This window comes from Babylonia areolata, chromosome 3, assembly GCF_041734735.1.
Source record: "Babylonia areolata isolate BAREFJ2019XMU chromosome 3, ASM4173473v1, whole genome shotgun sequence".
Lineage (NCBI taxonomy): Eukaryota > Metazoa > Mollusca > Gastropoda > Neogastropoda > Buccinidae > Babylonia > Babylonia areolata.
This window is the reverse complement of record NC_134878.1, coordinates 50075089-50100763: the sequence shown is the minus strand read 5'-3', so window position 1 is coordinate 50100763 and position 25675 is coordinate 50075089. Positions and strand designations below refer to the sequence as shown.

Sequence of the window (25675 nt, the reverse complement as noted above, 5' to 3'; positions counted from 1 at the left end):
TTCTACGCACAAATCCAACATGCTGGTCATACCTTACGCTAAACCCAATCTGTCAGGGGGTGGGGGGGGGGGGGGGGGGGGGGCGGAATCAACCAAAAAACCACCACCAAAAAACCACTAAAGGAGCAGATGCCTGACTTTCTACGCACAAATCCAACATGCTGGTCATACCTTACGCTAAACCCAATCTGTCAGGGGGTGGGGGTGGGGTTGGGGGGGGGGGGAATCAACCAAAAAACAACCACCAAAAAACCACAAAAGGAGCAGATGCCTGATCTTCTTAAAAAACCCCCAAAAAACAAAGCAATAAAAGGAGAGATGCCTGACCTACGCAGCTAAGCAGAGACCCAACGCACTGCTCAGGCCTTATGCTACATCGAATCTGCTAAAAAACAAAACAAAAAAAAACACACACACACACAAACCACAAAAAATAAAAGGAGTAGATGCCTGACGTACTACGCACAAAAAATCCAACGTAGCTTGTCAGACCTTAATTTACACGAAATCTGCTTAAAAAAAAGAAAAGAAAAAAAAAGAAGGAAAAAAACAAGAAAAAAACAAAAACACCACAAAGGAGCCGACGCCTGACCACTGAAGCCTTCCCAACCTTTAGCGCCAGTGTCAATTTTTGTCCTGGTTCCTCTTCATGTAGCTGACGATGGCAGATTTCCTCAGCAGGCTGCGACCGACCGGTGTCTGGGAGTTGCTGCCGCTGGTGGTGTTGTTGGTGCTGGTGGTGGTGTTGTTGGACTTGTTGGTGTTGGTGCTGCGAAGTGCCGGAGGACTGTCTGCGATGACCGGGAGACAGGCGGGCATGGTGGACCTGTCGCTCTTCATTCCTGCAGATGATCCAGATTTGGATTGCGATTTTTGTCATAGCATCATGAAAATATTCTTATTGATGAATCTTTTTTTAAATTTTTTTTTTATCAATCATGATTTTTGTCTGTCATTAGGTTACAATTTTTGTCATAGCATCACATGATAGTCATTTTTCCCCCATCTGTTTCAATTCCATCTTTGTCGTAGTATCACAAAAAATCCTCATGTTAGTGATCCTGTTAATGATTCACATTATTTACATACATACATGTTATAAACACACACACTCACACACACACGCGCGCGCGCGTGCACACACACACACACACACACACATCTTCTCTCACCCCCTGAAACAATGACAGGCACAGACATTCACGCACAAATATTTCTCTAGTCCACACACACACACACACGCACACACGCACACACACACACACATACACACACACACTCTCTCTCTCTCTGTGTCTCTCTCTCTTACACACACACACACTCTTCCACTCCCACCCCCCTCCACTTCCCCCATACATACCTTCATCCCAAGCGTCATCCTCTGACTGAATTTCCATCTTCTGCATGATCAGTCTCAGCAGCTGGTTGTTTTTATCCAGGGTGGTACCCATCTCTTTGATCCTGACACAAGACACACACACTTACACATGAATGCATGCAAGCATGAACTGTCAACTACCCTGCAAACGCCACACACACCCATTTCGGGCTTAAAAAAATCGCTTTGGGTAAAACACCTTGTAAACGCCCACTAACCCCCTTTAGGGGCTGAAGACCGTGCACAGGGTAAAATACTCTGTAAACGTCCAACCCACCCCCACTTTGGGTTAAACACTGTCCACAGGGTAAAATACTCTGTAAACGTCCACCCCTCACTCACCTTGGGTTAAACACTGTCCACATGGTAAAATACTCCGTAAACGTCCACCCCCCACCCCCCCCACTTTGGGTTAAACACTGTCCACAGGGTAAAATACTCTGTAAACGTCCCCCGCCCCCACTTTGGGTTAAACACTGTCCACATGGTAAAATACTCCGTAAACGTCCAACCCCCCCCCCCCCCCCACTTTGGGTTAAACACTGTCCACAGGGTAAAATACTCCGTAAACGTCCAACCCCCCCCCCCCACTTTGGGTTAAACACTGTCCACAGGGTAAAATACTCCGTAAACGTCCAACCCCCCCCCCCCCACACACACACTTTGGGTTAAACACTGTCCACAGGGTAAAATACTCCGTAAACGTCCAACCCCCCCCCCCCCACTTTGGGTTAAACACTGTCCACAGGGTAAAATACTCCGTAAACGTCCACCCCCCCCCCCCACTTTGGGTTAAACACTGTCCACAGGGTAAAATACTCCGTAAACGTCCACCCCCCCCCCACTTTGGGTTAAACACTGTCCACAGGGTAAAATACTCTGTAAACGTCCCCCCCCCCACTTTGGGTTAAACACTGTCCACATGGTAAAATACTCTGTAAACGTCCACCCCTCACCTTGGGTTAAACACTGTGCAAAGGGTAAAATACTCTGTAAACATCCACCCCCCACTTTGGGTTAAACACTGTGCACTGGGTAAAAAAAACCTCTGTAAACGTCCACCCCTCACCTTGGGTTAAAGGTAAAATACTCTGTAAACATCCATCCCCCCAGCCCCCCACTTTGGGTTAAACACTGTGCACAGGGTAAAAAACTCTGTAAACGACCACCCACCACTTTGGGTTAAACACTGAGCAGAGGGTAAAATACTCCGTAAACGACCATCCCCCACATTGGGTTAAAGACTGTGCACAGGGTAAAATACCCTGCAAACACCCACCCACCCCTTTTGGGTTAAAGACTGTGTACAGAGTATAATACCCCATCAACCCCCTTCTGGGGTAAAACTGCACATGGTAAAATGTCCCATAAACACCCATCTACCCCCTTTTGGGGTGAAAACTGCACACAGCGCAAAATACCATGTAAACGCCCACCCACCCCCTTTTGGGTTAAACACTGTGCACAGGGTAAAATACCCTGTAAACTCCCATCCACCCCATTTTGGATTAAACATAGTGCACAGGGTAAAATACTCTGTAAACGTCCCCCCCCTTCCCTTTTTTTGGTTAAAAACTGCATAGGATAAAATTCTGAAAAAGACGTCTACTCGTACAGATACACAAATATTTTTTTGCATGCGCTAAAGGCCAGACTGAGAGCACTGGGTAATGTGCTACTGGTCAGGCATCTGTCTAACAGATGTGGTGTGGTGTATATGGATTTGTCCGAACGCAGTGATACCTCCTTGAAGAGATGAGATGAAACTGAAGCAAGAGAGAGAGAGAGAGAGAGAGAGAGAGAGAGAGAGTGGACTGGACTGGACTGGACTGGAATTATTTATTGTCATTGCCAAGAAAGGTCTTTTGACAAGGGGGCAACAACGTAAATTCACATATTTTTGCTTCAAAATAACAAAAAAACCTCTTTGTTTTCACAACCATTCAGTCAATTTAAACCAAGAAAATGTGCAATCATTGCAAACACTAAAGTCACACCGTGATAAAAACTCAAGGAAATGGAACTAAAGAAAAAACAAAAATAAAATAACACCAAATGACAAAATGAACGGGGACTAACTCGACCATCTACTCAAGAATATATCAAAACTAATTCCGACTGACTCAACAATACACTCATGTATGTAATTCTATGTTTTCCGTTTTGTCTAAATAAGATAGCAGCTTCTGCACTGATTATAATTAAGTGCCTTCTAAGCTGTTAATACCATTTTTACTTATGTACCTTTGTCTTATTGTTTGTGTGTCTGCAACGAATTTAGCAATCAATCTAATAGTGATTTCATTATCAGATGATAAAACAGTAACAACATCATGACTTTTAGCCACGTCTGTTTTAAAGAATATACATCTTTCTCGCAGAGTATTATACACTTGTATTTCATTTCATCACAACAGATTTCTCTGTGTGAAACAGGGGGTGCTCTTCACAGAGAGAGCGCGTCGCTACACTACAGCGCCACCCATTTAACTTTTTTTTTTCCTGCGTGCAGTTTTATTTGTTTTTCCTATCAAGGTGGATTTTTCTACAGAATTTTGCCAGGAACAACCCTTTTGTTGCCGCGGGTTCTTTTATGTGCGCCGGCTTAGTGCATGCTGCACACGAAACCTCGGTTTATCGTCTCATCCGAATGAGAAAGAAAATGTTTTTCGTCATCCAAATGGTATCCATAGATAGGACATGGTGATTGTGTGCGTGAGAGAGACAGAGAGAGAGAGAGAGACAGAGACAGAGAGAGACAGAGACAGTTACAGAGACCAACAGGCAGATAGGCAGACAGACCAACAGACAGACAGAGGTGGGGAAAGAGGCCTACTTGAATTTCTGTTTCAGTAGCTCCTCGTACACCTCCTTGGACTGCTTGTCCTGCATGACCTCCACCATCTCCTCCCGGTCACCCATCAGCTTGATCCGGGACCAAAACTTGACGGTGCAAGGGACACAACACATGTTATAAAGACAGCAACTACGTCTGAGCGTACTTGTCTCCCCTGTCTTCTTTCTCGTTCCAGGCGCGCGCGCACACACACACACACACGCTCTCTCTCTCCCTTTCATTTCTAAAACTTAAAATCCCCGTTATTTTCAGCCAGTTTGCATTCGTTTCTTCACCTTCATAAAAAGTAAATCCTAATGCATGGATATTTGCCTTAATTGAGTAAGGTCATCCCGGTCATAACAAAATTTTGTTTGACTTTTTGTTCAAGTTGTTTTTGTTTTGCTTTTTCTTCTATGGCTAAATACATGCTAAATATGAGTGGCTAGTGTCCGGACCACCACTGGGAGTCTAGTTGGGGGAGAGAGGATGTCGGCGGCTAAACCGTGATTCGAACCAGCGCGCTCAGATTCTCTTGCTTCCTAGGTGGATACGTTGCCTCTGGGCCATCACTCCATATGTGTGTGTGTGTGTGTGTGTGTGCGTGTGTGTGTAGAGAGATAGAGATAGATAGATATATAGATATATATATGTGTGTGTGTACGTGTATGTATACATATGTATGTATGTGTGTTATATATATATGTTACTTCGTTTGAAGTAAGCCGATTTTAGCCAGCGTGATGTGAGATAGTCTGAAGTATGTATTTTAGCAAATATGATGTGAGACTATGTCTATTTATTTAGCTTATTCTCTTTTATTTTATTTTTCATTCTGTTTTGTCTTTTATACATATCTTTATGTCACTTAGTCTTAAATTTGTATATCTTATTGTAAAGCGTGGTGTGCCCCATTTGAGATGGGGGTATGGTGCTATATAAGCCTGCATTTTATCATTATTATTATTATTATTATTAAATATATGTAAGAATTTTTCTACAATAATTTACGTATTGTCATTCATTTCTCGAATAATTCAAAAATTCTTCTCACTCTGTGCTCATGATTAAGATATACATGTACATGCTGATGACAAGAATTCTTGATGGGAGGTACTGCCTTAACAGAAAACGGCATACGAATCTTGCCATGTAATGTACTGCACTTCAGCCTGACACATGCATATAAACATAAGCCCACAATAAACCCAGACACATTCATCAATAACTACAGGAGTACAGTTGATTTGTCCATTCTGGTTCAAAATACACACCACGAACACTGTATATTAACTGAGGTATCTTTAAAAAAAAGAAAAAAAGAAAAAAAAAAGAAAAAAAAAAGAAGAAAATCAGGATTGTTATCCTGCGTCCAACCCCCTTCTCCTCACATCAAGCCAATCTCTCCCACCGGACTCCTTTTTCGCTTCTGATTTAATCGATCTAAATCGCGGCTGTGTAAAGACGCAAATGAAATAAGATTTTTTTTTTTTAATCACAATAAAAGAAAGAAAAAGATGAAGAACATTTTTGTGTTGTTCAAACGATGAGCGACTCCCCCCCCCCCCCTCCAAACCCTCTGCCATTCTCCCCACCCCCCTTCGCAAAAACAACAACAAAATCAAATCAAACCAGAAACTCACGTTAAGTAACCTTCCTCTGCACTTGTTGGGGTAGTGGCGGTGGAAGCTGTGGTCCAGACGGGCAAGCAGAAACAGAGGCATCTTTCCCTCCATGTGCGTGTGAACCTCCACCTGAGGAAACGCTCAGCCGGTCAGTCAACCAATCAGTCATTAATATTTATTCTATACGAGGTTTCAACCTCACACCGAAGTTCATAATGACATGGGACAGGGATGGTATGCTGGTGCTGCCAGTATGTACTGACTTGTGTGTATGTAAGTGAGAGGGTGGGTGGGGCTCACTTGGCTGTGTATGACGATACGAGTGTGAGTGCATGAGTTTATGTGCTGCAGGAAATGAACGGTTTTTCTTCAGACGGGCGCAACAGCCGAATGATTGGACTTTCAATCTGAGGGTCCGGGTTCGAATCTCGGTGACTGGCGCCTGGTGGGTAAAAGGTGGAGATTTTTACGATCTCCCAGGTAACATATGTACAGACCTGCTTGTGCCTGAACCCATTTGTGTGTATACGCAAGCAGAAGATCACATACGCATGTTAAAGATCCTGCAATTCATGTCAGAGTTCAGTGGGTTGTAGAAACAAGAACATACCCAGCATGCACACCCAAAAAACGGAGTATGGGCTGCCTACATGGCAGGGTGAAAACGGTCATACACGTAAAAGCCCACTCATGTACATACAAGTGAACGTGGGAGTTGCAGCCCACGAACGCAGAAGAAGAAGAAGAACGTATTTCTCGTATTTCAGTCTGAAAGACACATGCTTTTGTTACAAGTCAACTTTTATCTTATTGAATACGTTATTGTAATCCATATCTTATAAATGGTTATGCCGTGAAGTCATAGCGCTTTATATGTTCAATGTTACGTGTACTCGAGCCAAAAGACAAATTTCTGTGAGTTTACAGACATTCTTATCGTATCGTATCATGTATCGTATTGTACAATGGGTCAGTGTTTGTTAATCTACTAATTTTAGTTGAATAATTTCCCATAAAATCATAACAGATACAGTTTTGTTAACCTCGAAAATCTCTGAGTCGACCTGTTTACAAAATTGTTCTTGTGAATTCAGACAGGGTGTGGTAGTCTAATGGTTAGAGCACTGGAATCCCACCCGAGTTTCCTGAGTTCGATTCCCGGTTTTGACGCAGCTGGTGGGTAAAGGGTGGAGATTTTTCTGATCTCCCAGGTCAAGATAATTATCTGCAGACCTGCCAGTGCCTCAGCCCCAGTCGTGTGTATACGCATGCAGATCACATACACACGTTAAAGATCCTGCAATCCATGCCAGCGTTCGGTGGGTTGTGGAAACAAGAACATAGCCAGCATGCTCACCCCCGAAAACGGAGTAGGGCTGCCTACATGGCGGGGTAAAAGAAACAAAAAAAACAAAACGACCCATATGGTCATACACGTAAAAGGTTATGTATGTGTGTGTGTGTGTGTGTGTGTGTGTGTGTGTGTGTGTGTCTTTGCGTGCGTGCGCGACTGAAACATGATTGAATGACACTGGAAATGAAAGATGAGGGCGTTAAGTCAGCTGTCAGTCGGCTCTACCCAGGTAGACTGCCAGCTGGGCAACTGACTCAGTGTTTGTAAAGCGCTTAGCGCTTGGTTTTTGACGCTATACAGGATAGGCGCTATACAGGTATCCATATCACCATCGGACGAGATAGAGAGAGATAAAGATATATATATATATATATACATATATATATACACACATACACACACATATATATATATTATATATATATATATATATATATATATATATATATATAGATTGATTGATTGATTGATGATTTATTGTCAAAAGCATTTACAGCCATTTTGACAAGGGGGGGGGGAGGGTTACAAAAAACTAATTAAACAAATACCACGAAACACACACCGCAACAACTGTACGCAAGAAAAGGGCAGGGGAAAAGAACAACAAAAGAGCAAACAACATGTGGACCATCCACGGTCATAATTCATTTGCTTATATAATAATTAGTGAATCCGTTTATTCATTAGCATTAGGGGTCATCTGTATATAATTACGTACCTTTTGCTTGATTCTTTATACTGTCTGCCCATTTTCTAGTGCTTTCTGCCTACAGTTACGTGCTACGGTAAGAAAATTTGACATAGCTGTTACCATCACTTCGTTCTCGTTTTTTAGCACGTGTTGCATGCGGGTCAAGTCATCAACGGGACTTGATTCTATGTTGAATGGTATATATATATATATATATATATATATATAGAGAGAGAGAGAGAGAGAGAGAGAGAGAGTGGGTGGGTGTAATGACTACTGACCTGACCAGCCAGACGCTTCAGACGAGCGTTCCTCTGCACGGCCTCAATGTCCCCCACAGCAAGACCGATCTGAAAGAAAAAAAACCAACAACAACAAAGGAACACCGTGTATACCACAGATAGGGACAGGCACACAGACAGAACACGCACGCACACACAGACACGCACACCATACAGAGCAATCATATACAATAACCAGTAGGTGTGACAGGACGTTAAAACCATTCCTTTCTACACACACACACACACACACACACACACACACACACGTGCACAGAAAGAACACCCACACCACACCCCAACACCCACCACCACCACTACCACCACCACCCATGTCACTCACTCACCCCCCAGCACCAACACCCCATCAATGTCCTCCACCACCTCCAAACAGCCCCTCCTGCCCCCACCCCCACCCATCACCAACAACAATACCATCCCCCATCACCAACACCAACACCAGCACCAGCACCACCACCAGCATTACCATCACCAGTCCCCACACCAATTAACCGATCCACGCAGCACCTACCAGCAGGTTCATGAGCAGGATCGGCATGAGGAGCACGAAGACGACGATCATGAAGAAGGTGAGGCCCCGGAAGTGCAGCGTGGTGCTGTCGCCGTCCGTGTAGGGTCCGTTGAAGGAGGACAGGAAGTCCAGTTCCAGCATCATCATCGCCGTCCGCAGCAGCGACAGCCCTGGAGTGGCGTAGGCGTGCGTGTCCTGGGGGGGTGGAGAGTGGGCGTGGACACGAGGGCAATGGACGGAAACGGAAAAACCCCAAAAAACAACACAACAAAACAACGAATTTATTCAGTTTAGGCCAAGGCCCCTCCTGAAGGGGGGTTACAAAGATACGATACTAGTCATGACATGCACATGATGAGGGACGGATAATCACAAGTGTTATCATTATCATAGAATGCGTCGTTATTCGTCCAACTGGACATTAATCGTGCATCCACAGGGGCTTGTCACTCACCCAACGGAGGCTGGTATCAGAGACTATGAGATTCACGTAGCTGAATCACAGGTTATTATCATTATCATTAATATCATTATTATTATCATTATAATCATTATCGATGGGCACAACAGCCGAGAGGTTAAAGCGTTGGACTTTCAATCTGTGGGTCCCGGGTTCGAATCTCGGTAACGGCGCCTCGGTGGGTAAAGGGTGCAGATTTTTCCGATCTCCCGGGTCAACATATGTGCAGATCTGCACCCCCATTTATCCAATTAGACATTAACCGTGCATCCACAAGGGGCTTATCACTCAACCCACGTAGGCTTTTATCAGAGTGAGAGACTGACATAGTAAGCTTACAGTTGCGCAAGCAGCGGAAGTGAGAGCTGTATGAGCAATGGTTTCTCCACTGGCAATGGGAAGTCATTTACAACTCAAGTCTTTTGTGAAGGACTGTGAATCTCAAACAAGGAGACACGACTGCCCTGGCTCTAAGTGCTGCAGCCTTGCAGGTTAACTAGTTGGTATATGGTGACCATCTTCAACGCTGACTGTCCTAAAGCTCTCTTGGCCGAGAGAGTGCGGATGTGACTTTGGCAACGCACTCTCCACAATAATCAAATTCTAGCCCATATAGTCGGGGACAGCAGTTGCTCCCTTTGCTGTTCTGATGGTCATAGTCGGACACGACTAACTATCATTCACATATTAGACTACGGGGGCCTGCTTTCAGTGCTTCTGCCTATCATGTTTGGTTCAACCGCAGAGCCAACAGGGAATGCTAATTGTCAACACAGCAATAGATATACAGGTATCCAACAAACAATACAGTTAAGACATATCCAAACACATACGTATTGAAATGTACTGCGATATAAATTATACTGTTTCATACAATGGGTGCCCAACAAGGGAATCAGCCACACGAACACCACGAATGACATCTGCACCAACAAACAGCGCAAGCTGTGAAGTAAGAGACCGGTCACCTGACAAGCTAGGCACTGTACCGACTGGCCCAGCAACTGGCTTCCACAGTCAACTGCGATTCTGAGATGGCGCCCTCTCATAGAGCAGAACCACAGTGTTATTGTCATACTTTGAATGGAGATAACTATATTTGTTATCCGTTCCCATATCATTGTTATAAGGGGAATTCATAAAGTTGAGTGTGAAACCCTACGATTTCTTCTTCTTTTTTTTTCTTTTCTTTTTTTTGAAAACCCACACAACGGATAAACAGACAGCAGAGTAAATGAATTATATAAAAAAGATAAAGAAAAAAAGAATTCCGCTCACACCCCTTACCTAAAGTCCTATTCTTCCTGTCACACTCCCCTCCTCCTTCTGCCATTCCTCTTCCCCAAAACCGACCTCAAGTTCCAAACTCCCTTTGTTTAGCTGTTATGTGTAAGTGAGAGTTGTATTATCAATGGTTTCTCCAGTCAATGGGAAATCATTTACAGCTTAGTCTTTTGTGAAAGATTATGACTCTCAAACTAGGAGGCAAAATTGCACTGGCTCTTAGTGCTGCAGCCTTGTGGGCTGGCTGGCCTTTGGGAACCATCCCAACGCCGACTGTCCTAAAACCCTCTTGGCCGAGAGAGTGGGGATGTAACTTGGGCAAGACACTCTCCACTATAATCAAATTCTAGCCCAAAATAGTCGGAACAGCAGTTGCCTCCTCTGCTGTTCTGATGGTCATAGTCGGACACGACTGACTATCATATGTGTGTGTACATGCGTGCATGTACCTTTGTATGAGCGCACATATAGTTTGCAATGTGTACTGCACTTAGTATGCATTTCTGATGCTTTGTCTTGCCATGGTTTGTAATATTTCTTTCTTAGTTGGACTTGCATGTTTTGATGGATGGTGTTCGGCATTTGTAAAATGTATTTTTATTGGAACTATTGAACTGCAAAGCGCTCGCAGCAATACTTATTTAATATCAGCTATATAAATAAGTAAACTCATCATCATTATCTTTAGCATAATAATCATCATCATCAGCATCACCATCATTATCAATCCTCCGGCAGGTGAAGGACTAGCACCCAGTCACCTCATGATGAAGGAGGATGTAGAAGGCCAGCCCAAAGGCCACGATGAGGACGGAGAAGACAGACAAGGCCTGCACCAAGGTCCTCAGGATCTCCAGGAACATCACCACGTAGATTCCGAAGAAGTCGAACCTGAAAGCAATGGTAAGGGTAAAAGGTTAACCCTCTCCGTACGAACAACAAGAGAGGCGACGATAACAGCGTTTCACCTCTGCTAACAAGGTTAACATGTTACAAGCGGATGGTTCTCACACTGAAGACGTGGATGATGACAAAAAAAATAGGCCTACCGCATTCCTAACGATGAAAGCCATTGGCTGGGCCATTCAGACGCCCACTGGACTTCAAATGTGGTCTCGAGGGTGGGTTTGGGTGGGGGGTGGGGGGTGGGGGGGTGAGAAAGAGAGAAGACTGGCCGTACCGAATGTGTTAAAACCAGTCCAACAGCCTTTAACGGCCACATAGACAGTGAATAAAACAACAACAACAACAACAACAATAATAATAATAATGCATTTCTGTATCCCCTTCAAACCTTTCAAAGCGCAATACAATAACACGCCAGTTAGACAAATTTCACTCTTTTTGAAAGCACGTGTGACAATGTGTATTGTGTTTTGCATTCAATGTAAGAATGTTAACACAAACACACAAAAAAAAAAGGAAAGAAAAAAAAAGAAAGAAAGAAAGGAAACAAAATGGGAGAAAATAGAATGGAGAACCATTGTGTAAAAAAAAAAAAAAAAAAAAAAAAAAAAAGGAGCAATATAAGAGTGGGAAAGTAATAAGAGGTTCGACAATCCACGAACTCTCACCACCATCACCACCACCCCTAAATAACGATTAAACAGAGTTTGAGAGAGAGAGAGAGAGAGAGAGAGAGAGATGGACACTCAGACACAGAGCGAGAGAGAGAGAGAGACACACACACACACACAGAGGGGGAGAGAGGGAGAGAGGGGGGGTGTCAGAGACAGACAGACAGACAGACAGACAGACAGTCTAGCCGACCTCTGCAGCATGACAAGGAAGTTGAACCAGGCAAGGAAGACGGCGAGGGCCCCAGCCTCCCACTGCCAGTGCAGAGAGTAGTTGAAGAGGAAGGGGGCGGAGAACATGAGGGAGGTGATGTACAGGGTCCACTCATGGTAGTTTTGGGTGTCCCACAGGTACCGCACCCCCTGCCACCACATACAACCACCACCACTAAAATACACGTTCAACATACTGGCAACGCATAGAGCTTCAAGTGTATGTGCTATAGCAAGATGTCTGAATAAACAAATGAATTCTGAAGACAAAATAAGCAGACAAAGAAACAACACTGCACACACACACAGACACACACACACACAAACACACACACACGTTACATCCACGAGAACTCAAGTACACGCGAGTCTCTTTTCAAAGACACAGAGAAAGACATACAGGTAGGCAGAGACAGACAGAAACAGACCGGCAGAGAAACAGACATATAGTGAGAGAGACACAGAGAGCGAGAGACAGACAGACAGACAGACAGACAGACTTCCCCACAATAAAAGCATGCATTTGTAACCAGATCATACCAAGACCAGCACCGGAAAATTACTGTTGTTGGAAAAGATGTTTTCAGAGCAGGCTTAAAAGATTTCAGCAAGACAAAATGTTGCTTATTTTCTGGCAGTTTGTTCCAGAATGACGGGGCCTGAAAAGAGTGACCCTGTTTTCTGCTTCTTTACAACAGCGATTTTTAATAGCCTGGTATCAGAAGAAGAGCGAAGGTGACGAGTTGGAATGTGCACTTCAAGGAGGTCAGAGAGGGAGCAAGGGCCAGGGCCTGGGAAGGCAGAAAACGTGACTGCTGAAAGCTTGTATTCAATTCTTTTTCTTTTTTAAACAGAATGCTAGTGAGGAGAGTGGAAGAGAGGAGCAACATATTCAAATTTGGAGAACATGAAAATAAGTCGAGCAGCATTGGTCTGAACTCTTTGGAGTTTATCAAGTGAAGTTTTTTGTTTTTTTGTTTTTTTTGTTTTTAATGTGAAAAACAGAGTTGCATTAATCAATCCTGGACAAAACAAAAGCACAGACAAATGTTTTGGTTGCTTCCATAGACAGGTAATGACGAATAGAACTAATTCTCTGCAACTCAAGATAAGATAATTTGCAAATGTTTGAAATGTGTCGCTGAAATGACAGACAGTGGTCGAGACTTACGCCAAGGCTCTGCACTGATTGGGAGACAGGAATAAGAGTGTTGTTTACCGGAAGAGAGTGAGGGAGAGAGGGGTAGTTAAAAAAACTTCTCGGGGCAAGCAAGCAACAGTTCAGTCTTTCCATCATTTACCTGAAGCTTGTTGAAGGTCATCCAAGACTTCAAGTCTGTTATACACTCTTGCGTGTGTGTCACCAATTGATAGGTTTCAGCAATAGAAGCCGACTGAGAGAGTTGAGTGTTGTCAGCGAAGCTCTCGTGCGATCGACAGTGATAGTTTATTACATCAGACAGTGGGGTTGCATAGAAAACAAACAGATGAGGTCCAAAGACTGATCCCTGTGGGACACCATTTGATAGCAGAGTTTCATAAGAGCATTTGCTATTTACACAGACAGTCTGGGTTCAATTCGATAAGTAGTACTGAAACCAAAAAAAGCAAGACCATGAATGCTACAAACATGTTTGAGTCTTTCAGTGAGAAGTGTATGATCAATTGTATCATTCTGCAGAAAGATCTAAAAGAGCAAGAACCGAAATTTTGCCTTCGTCAAAAACACAAAAAATGTTGTTTTCAATCTTCAGCAACGCTGTTTCGGTACAATGATCTTGTCGGTCAGCAAACAGATGATGGTCGAAAAGATCATCCTGATCTAGATGTTTAAGAAGTACTTGCCAGAATTTGTGCTAAGTAAAATGTACTCTTGGCAAGATCAACAATTTCAGTGGCACGGTTTCTGGCAGCCTGAAAAATCTGCCAATGGACGCCACGCCCTCTCAACACGCCTTCTTTCCTGCTTGGCCTCACGATGATCGAGTCCCACAGTCTTGTACCATGGAAAAGGGGGCCGGTTAGAGACAAGGCGACATGTCGGTGGAGCAAGCTTGTCCAGGGTAGCATGCAGGCACTGTGCAAGGTCTTCTGCTCATGGCCTTGGTGGTGAGTCTATCTGATGTCAGCTTTGAAAGCCTGGATATACACTGAAGCCAACTTGCTCACTTCCCTGTAGCTTCGTGGGTCGGGAGGCTTGGCGAGGATCAGACTGCACAGCACACAGGAATGGTCAGAAGACAGGACATGGTCAACAGCTGTTATCTTCAGTATGTCATCGTCTTCCCTGTAGATGACACTGTCATCAATGTGACCATGGTGATGGGTCGGACTGAGACAGACTGGCTAATGTTGAAAGTATCGAGCATGTCAAGAACTTTGGATGTGTAAAACTCAGATGGAGAGTCGAAGTGGTTCCTGTCAGATTGTTGGCATATTCTAAAAGATCTAGAAACTGCTGTATGAACATTGCGTCAGTCAGTTTGTTCTTTCTGCTTGGTGGGGGCGGCACAAACAAAAGATCAAATGGAATTGTTGAAAAGTAAGTGAATGATGAGAAAGTTCAAAAGAGTGGTCGAATGGAAAATCAGAAGAAAATGTGATATATGGTCTCAGTTTATACGACACGACAAAGGCTGTACTACCTTCCCATGTGGTCGTTGAACGAGGAAAGGAGGCAGTGGTGAAACCTGGGAGAGACAGATCGTGACATTTTGCCTCGTCTCCCACTTCACGAAGCCAGGTTTCAGTCACACAAAATAATATGTCAATGTCGTTTTCAGTGATGTGACCATTAATGGCTGCTCTAACTGGGCATTAAAAAGAGCGACTGCCACATCTTTCAAACTCCCAGTGTCAAATCGGATGATAGGCACTTGAATGAGGTTAGAAAATTGTATAAACCTTTTATTGACATGAAGAGCCGGTCCTTTTACCCCATCGATCACACTTATCATTCTCTGCTTGCGTCGTTCAGTCGAGGGGAACGAACACGGGGGAGGTGGCACCCTATGACAGCATCTCTAATAGCAGCAAAGACGGACTGAGTTCAGCCGGTGACACTTACAGCAGATCTTTACGCCTGACGGCGATGAATATACATTCAGCAGGCGCATGTGGTATGGTAGGTTGCGGATAGCGGACGGCCTCCAGACATGGAGGTTAGCTCCAAATATGCTGGCTTGCTAGTAAATAAGGGGTCCCGGACAAACTGGCGGTGTGGTCTACCACGATGGGGTGAGGCTTCTATTTATTAAAAAAAAAAAAAATCCTACAATGGAAACATCCAGGCAGACCTGGTCGCCTCAAAAACCCTAGCCCGGGTAAATGGAGCTCGTTAGTCTAGGAAGACAGTTCATCTAGGAGAAGGAAACTCCAATTTCAAACCCGAGCAGATGAAGCTCGTTAGCTCAAACCTCCACTGTCTTCATCTTCTTCAGGAAAAGACTAGGGGAGTAAACCCTGACAGAAAATCCGGAGTCAGAGTCCCTAAGGCGGCCTTGAGTTGTAACCAACTCCTTTCCGGCAGCTCCTGCGTCGTCCCTGGTGCCAGGCGTGCTGGCTTCTGCTTTTCCCCTGGGGTCAGCTAGAGACGGGGAGAGGGGGGACTTGCTACATGGGTAACAGCTTGTCCTCCATATCAGTCTGCCCAGGCCTGCACATGACGATGTGGTATGGCAGGGGAACATGACCAGTGACACTGAGAGCGGGCTGAAGACGAGTGAGCGGACACAAAGAATGGCTGATGCTGACAAACAAGAATACTTGCAAAATGTTTAAGGAATAAAAGCAAAATGTGGCGAAAATCCTGGGATAACATGGCACAAAACACAAACCAGAATGAAGTCCAGTCGATGGCTGTCATGGAAAGCGTGATGTGCATTAATATAGCGCTTACCTTGCAGCTCAACGCGCATGTAGCTATACGTGGGGTAAGTACTTGCTGTCCAGTTGACGGAAAACAGTTTGGTGGATGCAATGTTTTGTATACATGTGAGCGTGCGCACGTGTATTTGTGTGTGTGTGCGCGCGCACGTGTGTGTGCATGAGTGTGTGTGTTTGTGTGTGCCCGCGCGCGCATGTGTGTGGGGGAGAGATAGGGTGGTGGTGGATGCGTGCGTGTTAGTATGTTAGTACATAAGTCCGTTTAAGTGTGTGTGGGTTTGCAAGCTCTATTTTTTCTCTCTCTCTCTCTCCTGATTGAGTGCATTACACAGATTGTAATTTGGTACGAAAAAATATTTAATACTGGTGTAAATTTTTGTATATGGTCTGTACATTCCCGAGAAAAAAATTATCAAAAGAGTTCCAGCTGGGGTAAGGACTGTTCATTTTGTTCCGTATACACAGATACGAAGTACGATAGGAATGTAGATAACGTATGGTGTTCAGATCATTCATGATATCTGAACATGAAGCTCCTCGAGGCATATAAAACTAGGCTGTGCTGAGGACGTCAACCCTTCCGCTTTATTTATCATCACCAGACTGACAAAAAAGTATATATAAAAAAGGATATAAAAATCTTCAAAACCCCATACAAACACGTCAAAAACCCTTCGGGTGCGTTCAGACTACCACGCACGATTGTCGTGCGGATGTGAAAAGAAACAACAAAACAAAACAAAAACAAAACGGGCCGACGCGACAAATTGAACACATTTTAGTTACTCTGACTTAGATTTGCTTCATCTTCTCTTCCTTTCTATGAACGTAGCCTTATAGGCAAATGGATATTTAACACATTTAATTTACTCTAAATTAGAGTTGCTTCTTCTTTTCCTTTTTTTGAACGTAGCCTTATAGGCAAATGGATATTTAACACATTTAATTTACTCTAAATTAGAGTTGCTTCTTCTTTTCCTTTTTTTGAACGTAGCCTTATAGGCAAACGGATATTGAACACATTTAATTTACTCTAAATTAGAGTTGCTTCTTCTTTTCCTTTTTTTGAACGTAGCCTTATAGGCAAACGGATATTGAACACATTTAATTTACTCTAAATTAGAGTTGCTTCTTCTTTTCCTTTTTTTTGAACGTAGCCTTATAGGGAAATGGATATTTAACACATTTAATTTACTCTAAATTAGAGTTGCTTCTTCTTTTCCTTTTTTTGAAAGTAGCCTTATAGGCAAATGGATATTGAACAACTTTTAATTTACTCTAAGTTAGAATTGCTTCTTCTTTTCCTTTTTTTGAACGTAGCCTTATAGGCAAATGGATATTTAACACATTTAATTTACTCTAAATTAGAGTTGCTTCTTCTTTTCCTTTTTTTGAACGTAGCCTTATAGGCAAATGGATATTGAACACATTTAATTTACTCTAAATTAGGATTGCTTCTTCTTTTCCTTTTTTTGAACGTAGCCTTACAGGCAAATGGATATTGAACACATTTAATTTACTCTAAATTAGAATTGCTTCTTCTTTTCCTTTTTTTGAACGTAGCCTTACAGGCAAATGGATATTGAACACATTTAATTTACTCTAAATTAGAATTGCTTCTTCTTTTCCTTTTTTTGAACGTAGGCTTATAGGCAAACAGATATTGAACACATTTAATTTACTCTAAATTAGAGTTGCTTCTTCTTTTCCTTTTTTTGAACGTAGCCTTATAGGCAAATGGATATTGAACACATTTAATTTACTCTAAATTAGAGTTGCTTCTTCTTTTCCTTTTTTTGAACGTAGCCTTATAGGCAAACGGATATTGAACACATTTAAGTTACTCTGAATTCGATTTGCTTCTTCTTTTCCCTTTTTTGAACGTAGGCTTACAGGCAAATGGATACTGAACAAATTTTAATTACTTTGAATTCGACTTGCTGCTTCTTTTTTTCAAACGCTATTTGGATCGGATTAGCGTTTCTCCCCAAGGGGATTTTCTGTACATAAAATGAAGTATATTTGTGTTCCTGCTTCACAAAGAACAAGTGGACAACGTCTTACTAAGCCCAAAATGTAGGAGTCAAAATAAACATGACTGACAGACATCAGACATGTAACCAATATAATCGTATCATCGTTTTGCTTTGAAAGCAACACGCCAAGATGGTAGAAATACTGGTGTCTCTGAAGCTGATGATGGTGAGATTAGCAATGAGATTGCAATGCTACCTTTTCCACAGTAAGTCAATGGACCAGTCAAACAGCATGGAAATGAAAAAAAAAAGAAAAGAAAAGAAAAAGAAAAAGAAAAAAAAAAGAGACGAAACGACAAGATGTGGAAGGCAGCAGTGTGGCGCGTGTTTGTTTCAAGTGGCCCTGGTGTCTAAACGGACGTTTCTTCATCTGGGATACTGGTGAGAACCTTGATGGGCTGATCGCCAGTCAGGGTGATGATGCGGATGTTGTTGGTGTGGCCCGGGCCGAACCCCAACCCCGTCATGACCACCAAATAGCGGTTCCACTCCAGCAGCTTCCTGGTGCGGCCCACATTCAGGGCCCAGTTGATGCGGTTGTCTATCTCCTCGGCCCAGTGGAGAACGGAATCCTTACAGCTGCTACACTCCTGGTAAAGGATGGGGAAGATGCCGCGGTACAGGTGGCACTGGCGGGCCACCCTGCCGTTGCGTGTGATGGCCAGGATGGGGCAGCGCGGACGGTAGCAGGACACCAGGTGGGCCGACCTGCCGCTGGAAGTCACCACGACAATGCCGGTGGCATTGACGGAGAAGGACGCATCCACGGCGGCGATGGCGATGGCGTGTTCGGCGTCCGTGAAGAGCGGCGTCTCCCGGCGTAGCTCTTCGAACAGTTTAGCATGGAAAATGGCGGTCTCAGCCTCCCTGCAGATGTTGTTCATGGCACTGACGGTCTCGATGGGGTACTTGCCCTTGGCTGTCTCCCCGGACAACATCACGCAGTCAGCGCCGTCCATCACTGCGTTGGCCACGTCATTGGACTCCGCGCGCGTGGCGCGGGGCTTGTAGGTCATGCTCTCCAACATCTGAGTGGCGCAGATGACAGGCTTACCGGCACGGTTACATTTAGCGATCATCATCTTCTGAGCAGTGAATACCTTCTCAGGGGGGATCTCGATGCCCATGTCACCCCGGGCAACCATGACCCCGTCAGTGGCCTCCAGAACGCCATCGAAGTTCTTAATGCCCTGGTGGTTCTCCAGTTTAGCCATGATCTTGATGTTTTTACCCTTCTCTCCCAGGACTTTCCTGATCTCCCTGATACCGTCGCCGGAACGTATGAATGAGGCAAACACAAAGTCCACCCCCATTTCTACACCCCACTCTAAATCTTTTTTGTCCTTCTCAGAGACTGCAGGTAAATCGACAGGCGTCCCGGGAAGGTTGCAGCCCTTCTTGCTGCCAAGGACACCGCCGTTTTCTATTTCACACATCAGGAAGTCGGATTCCTTCTCCTTCACGATAACAGAGATGAGGCCGTCGTCGATGTAGATTCGATTGCCGATATCCATCACCTTGACGATGTTACGGTAGTCCACCCACACCACACTTTCCGAGCATTTCTCCTTGAAACTGTCATCAATGGTGATTTTGATCATATTCCCGGTTTGAAGGGTCACCTCCGCGGTGGGTCCTCCAACTAACAGACCAGTTCGGATCTCGGGTCCTTTGGTATCAAGGGCTATTCCGACACAGACTGGCTGTGGGTAAGTTTCAACCGCTTTGCGTACATTTTCCAGCGTGCCTTTATGAAAGTCGTAGGTTCCGTGCGAGAAGTTCAAACGCGCTATGTTCATACCTGCATCCATCAGTTTATGCAGCATGGGGACATCACGGGTGGGAGGACCGATAGTACAAATGATACCCGTCTTACGAACACAGCAGGGCTCTGTGTCAATGTCCAAAGCACTCATATGATCAAAATGGGTTTTAGCTTCGGCTATCTGCTTTTGCTGTTCAGACACGTGCGCGTCCAAAATTAATTCCGTTCTCGCCAGCATTTGCGCCATTGTGGTTTTCAGCCGTGAAAAGATAACCCAAGAAAATGCAGCTGTTAACGAAGCGCTCAAAGCCGAGGAGATGGCTTCCTGGTGTCGTTTTTGACGTAAATATCTCTACGTCATGATCCAAGCGACTCTACGTCATTATCTTTGAAAATGGAATGTGAAGCCCAGAGTGGCATAAGGCAATGCGCAACTTTCAGATCAAAAAGCTTACATGGTCATACTGCCCGGGACATGCAGGTGTTAAGAGAAATGAGCGAGCTGACAGACTTGCTGGTAACGCAACAACAACGAGTGGCCTACATCTAGGAAAATCGGAAATCCTCAGAAAAGTCAAAGAATATCAAAAAGAACAGGTACAAGGCCATCATACCATCGATCGCCTCAAAGAAATAAAGGGAGAGGAGAGAGGAAGCGGCCGAAAGTCTAGCATGAAATGTAGAGCACAATGCATTGCAAATCAAACAAATATCGGCATCATTTCCAAACCAACATTGCGCAAATTTCTTCAAAATGGAACAGAGTCTCTGTGGGCCTTTCCAAATACAACAGACTGAGCAACACACTAGACGCCACTTTCTTGACATCAGAGATCTTTTCCCATCCCTCTTGCGGCCAATCAGTGGCAGCCTCTGGGCGTGTGTGTTTGTGTGTATGTGTGGGTCTGTGTGTTCGAGTGCATTTGTGCAAGCGCGAGGGTGTAAGTGTACACAAGTGTCAGTAGAGTTTTGTGCACATGCGTATGTGTGTGTGTGTGTGTGGGGGGTGGGGGGGGGGGGGTGCGGAGGTGGAGAGGGGGCGAGGGGGGGGGGGGGGTAGGTGATGAGGTATGTGTGTGTATGCATGCCTACACTGTGGGAGCAACGGAATATTGGAACGTGCAGGTGTGCATATATTACTTGTATATATATCTTATATATCTGTATATATGTGTGGGGGGTTGGGGGTGGGGGATATGGGCGTATGTGTGTGTGCTTGTACAAGTAAGGGTTCATGTGAGTGTGTGTGTTTGGCATGGAAGCTGCGATACGTAGCCCAGAAATGAGTGTGTGGAGGAGGGGGGTAGAGGAGGTGCAGGGTAATGTGTGTGTGTTGGGGCTCATGTACGTTTATGTGTATTTGACTGTGCTTTCGTATCTGTGAAACTGCATGTTTGGTGCATATCTGTTATGCATGTGTGGGTGTATGTGTGAATGTGTGTCTCCATGTTTTACATTTATTTGCTTATTTATCATAATTGTTGTCTTTTTTATTTATTTTATTATTATTATTATTATTACTATTACTTTTTTTCTCAAGGCCTGACTAAGCACGTCGGGTTACGCTGCTGGTCAGGCATCTGCTTGGCAGATGTGGCGTAGCGTATATGGATTTGTCCGAACGCAGTGACGCCTCCTTGAGCTACTGAAACTGAAACATTATCTTTGAGCCTTTGCATCACTTTTTTTTTTTTATACAGTTGCATTGAGGAAAGACAGGATCAGCACGAACGCGTGCACACACACACACACACACACACACACACACACACACACACACACACACACAGAGCAAAAAGGAAAAACAATTTTGAAAAATGTGCTTCGTTGTCTTCCATACAACTTGAAAGAAAAAGACAAAAACAAAATGAAATAAAATAAAATAAAGAGGTGATTTGGTCAAGTGAGAGCGGACGTCGATCACAGCAGTCGTGCTTTTTAAAATTCGGAGCAGTTTTCATTAAAATACCTATTCAAATAACCTTGACAATAACTGTTCGGAAGTCAATAATAGTGCAGTGCTTTTGTGTATTTAGACTGACACGCAAAACCTTCCGGCAGTTACAAACCAAGTATGGCATCTGAAACGCATCAAAATATGATTTGATTTCTCATGTTCTTTCTTTCTTTCTTTCTTCTCACTGGATTGTTATTTAATTGTTATCATCATCTCGGGAATCGTATTTTAAAAATCCAACTAACGGGCAGTACATAACAAGGTACCAACATAAATCGAAAATCATACACAAACACAGATACAGTAGAAATTAGGTTACACACAAGTGCATATCAATCTAAAAAACTTGTGCATACTCACACATGCACGTACTACCGCACACACACGTGTACACACACACACACTCTCTCTCTCTCTCTCTCTCTCTTTCACACACACACACACACACACACACACACACACACACACACACACACACACACACACACAACGTTTGAACAGAAGCTGCATATTACATGTGGATGGGGTTGATGACTAGATCTTCAGCCAGATAGTTGTCGATTACACAGTTCTATTTATCATACTGGATTTGTTCGAGAGACAGGGCATTGGTTGCTTTGGGGAAAAAGCTACTGGCGAAGCGATTGGTTTTCGTCCTTATACTTCTGTACCGTCAACCAGAGGGCAGCATCTCGAAAATCCTAAAAGCTGGATGTGATTCGTTCTGGCTGATTGATTTGGCTTTTCTGAGTAGCCGCTTATAATATATGTCTTCTAGAGAAGGTAGATCAGCCCCGGTAATCTTGGTGGCAGTTTTTACGATTCTGTTAAGGGCTGCGACTTCTGCCTTGGAAACGTTACCGTACCAAACAGTAATAGTGAAGGTTAGCACACTTTCAATGACTGCTCGGTAGATATCAATCATGATTTCTTTTAATTCCGAACTTTTTGAGGCGCCGAAGAAAGTACAGGCGCTGTTGTACTTTCTTAACAATTTTTTCCGTATTTTTCTCCCATTTCAAATCGTTGGAAATGATCAGTTCGAGAAATTTAAATTCGCTGATGATCTCTACTTGCTTGTCTTTAATGACAAGTGGTAAGGGGTAAGATCTGGTCTTCCTGAAATCTAAAATTAATTCTTTTGTTTTTGATACGTTGAATTCTAAGTTGTGTTGATCACACCAGCTGACAAGTTCCAGTACTTCTTCCCTATGTTTTGACTCATCACTGTTCGTAATCAGCCCTTCTAGAGTAGTATCGTCGGCAAACTTGACCATGGTGTTACATTCATTTGGAGTTGCACAGTCATCACTATCACTATATCACTAGAACTTTCAGCTCTTTTTCATCTATATTAAGAACACTTCACTCTTTTAACACTGTCTTCTGACGGTTTCTCTCTTCTTCCCTGAGACCTCTGGTAAGAAAAAAAAATCTTCGACTTTGACCCCACTGTCTGAAAATCCCACCCTCTGCCCCCAAGAGCAGCCCAGTTTAATGAACCTGAATTCACGCGATTTTAACCTTATATATCCTGGTCTGTGCGTTTGAATGTTATTTTTTCTGCCCCCCCCCCTCCCCTGTACGCCCCCCTCTCCCCTCTCTTTTTGGGTGGGGTGGGTGCATGCGATTCATTTTAACAAATTCACCGTCACCAAATTTGGCTTGAAAACAGGGAAACATCTGTTCTTTTCACACATAATCTCAGTGTCAGTGCACTTTCCGGCAGGGTACAAAACACTGTACAGAAGCCAAAAATATTTCATTAGTCGTGTTACTGTTACATTTTTTAAGATTCCCATTTCACAAAACCTGGCACATTTATCTGACATATTGATATGTTGATTACCAGCAGTCAGAATTACCATTTTTATTTAAAATGTAAAGTTCTATTTAGTTTCGAAGCTACATTGATGCATTCATCAATTGTGCAAAATTGTGCTATGATGGAGTCTCCCGTCGGACCGACGGATGAGTAGGCAGGCAGGCTTATCTGTTGGTGCATGTCCTCATGTGGGAGAAGAGGCCGATTCTGGATGCACAGCACTTCCAACAGGTGTTGCAAGGGAAAACATGTCCAGAAGTTGAGCCCTGCTTCCTTCACTCACGCTTCTCCTTAATGGCCAGCGTTCTTTTACCTGACCAGCACAGGTGACTTTTTTTTCTTTCTTTTTTTTTTTTAGTGAAGTGGAGTTGTGCAGTCTCTTCCCCACTCTCTCGCCTACCAACGCTCACAGTTCCACAGGTGCAGATACTGCCACGTGTAGGACGGCCTCGGCAGGCGCAGGTTTTTTCTTCGGAGTTCCATCTCCTAGGAGGACTTCCAGCCAAGGATAAGAGCTCCCCCTGCCCTTTGGTCATCCTCTTCCGCCTTCACAGCCGTTGGAAAAGGTTTCCTCCTCCGCCTGGTCCGCCGTTGGGAGACTTCACATGCGGCAGGTAGTACTGGGTTACATGGTACCAGTAGCAAGGGCTATGCCCCTGACCTGATAAAATGTGCTATGTAATACTATGTGAAATGATTATTTTAAGCGCTTCTCACTTATTCAAAAACATACAACGTCATTAATACGCCATTTCGCACCGGTCTGTCATTCACATTTTACTTAAAAAAAAAAACGCCAGCTAAAGTTCTTCTACTTCAAAATGATTTGTCTCACAACTTTACCGGTAAGTTGTTTGGATATCAGGGAAATGTTTTCATGTACCCCCGACGAAATTTCCTGAAATAAACACGTCTTGTCTGGTCGAAGATCTAGCACAAACTAGCACAAAGTTTCAACAGATCTGTAAAAATCTATGTTGAACATAAATACTATTTTGATAAAATTATGCCGTTTACACATCGTCTGATTGTAGTAATTCAATAACTGATATGAAAGAAAATAACCCTAAAATAGGAGATTACCGAAAATCGGTTTATGAAAATGGGTGTAAAGGTCCACAGATACATAAGAACTGCTACACAGCCCACTCCACCCGCCATGTCCCCACCACCTGCGTTTACGGTTTCGTTCTTGCAGTTTTTTTGTTGCTTTTTTTAAATCAGCAGGAATCACACTTGAGCCAGAACGGCTTTTCTTTTCGGAATCTTGTCTCCTGAGATCTTCCAAATGAGATGCAACATGTCGAGATATTGAAGTGTTGGCTGATATTATTTCTATTTATGACAAAATCAAATCAGCATAAAACAAGTATACACAGGCGCACATGTTTCTAATTTATACAATATACGGTCAAGGTCTTTGTAAACATGTTATAACAGAAAGAGTTTATGTTCCAATTAGTTTTGGGTCATAGTGCATTTTGTCACAGGATGACTGCACTAAGGCCTTCAAGACTCACTTCTGATACACACTTTATTCAATAAAAGAATAACAGTCTAGCTAATTCAGTATCCACTTAAAAATATTCATATGCAGTAAACACGGTGATGGTGTAGTTAGTGTCATTCTAAGTTAATTGTCCAGAATTTGTGTCTCTTTTCTTTTAATTGTGAGCACGAAAAACGATGTCATGCCGTCTTTAAACCCAAACAAATGTTTAGGCAGCTAATTTGCAAGAGCCCAATACATTTTTTTGAAATCGGACCCTCAACGAAATGAACCGTTTGTCACAACTTGCGACGACAGTTAGGGCGTGTCGCCAGTCTTCGATTTTTCTCCACCCTCTCCTTTCACTTTTCCTCCTTCTCCCATCCTTCAGTTCGGGTAAAATTCTCGAATTGCGCACTACCCACGTGCATGTTACTCAGTTCACCTGAGCGTGTATGAAATATTGTTGGGCAGCAACAATATTCGA

The 25675-nt window shown here is 43.6% G+C and overlaps 1 protein-coding gene and 1 pseudogene across 1 annotated transcript in view; both read right to left on the bottom strand.

The window, feature by feature from the left end:
• Nucleotides 1-248: 248 nt before the first annotated feature.
• The window catches only part of LOC143280610 (transient receptor potential cation channel subfamily A member 1-like), a 79381-nt gene continuing 53954 nt past the window's right edge, over nucleotides 249-25675 (bottom strand). The window contains exons 20-27 of the mRNA XM_076585325.1: nucleotides 12212-12381; nucleotides 11203-11332; nucleotides 8698-8892; nucleotides 8166-8234; nucleotides 5858-5968; nucleotides 4215-4321; nucleotides 1361-1461; nucleotides 249-842 (exon numbers count right to left, since the gene is read on the bottom strand). Of these exons, the coding sequence (XP_076441440.1) occupies nucleotides 625-842; nucleotides 1361-1461; nucleotides 4215-4321; nucleotides 5858-5968; nucleotides 8166-8234; nucleotides 8698-8892; nucleotides 11203-11332; nucleotides 12212-12381 (1101 nt within the window). The 3' untranslated portion in view covers nucleotides 249-624. The remainder of the gene's footprint in view (nucleotides 843-1360; nucleotides 1462-4214; nucleotides 4322-5857; nucleotides 5969-8165; nucleotides 8235-8697; nucleotides 8893-11202; nucleotides 11333-12211; nucleotides 12382-25675) is intronic.
• LOC143280220 (pyruvate kinase PKM pseudogene) lies at nucleotides 14347-20164 on the bottom strand (annotated as a pseudogene).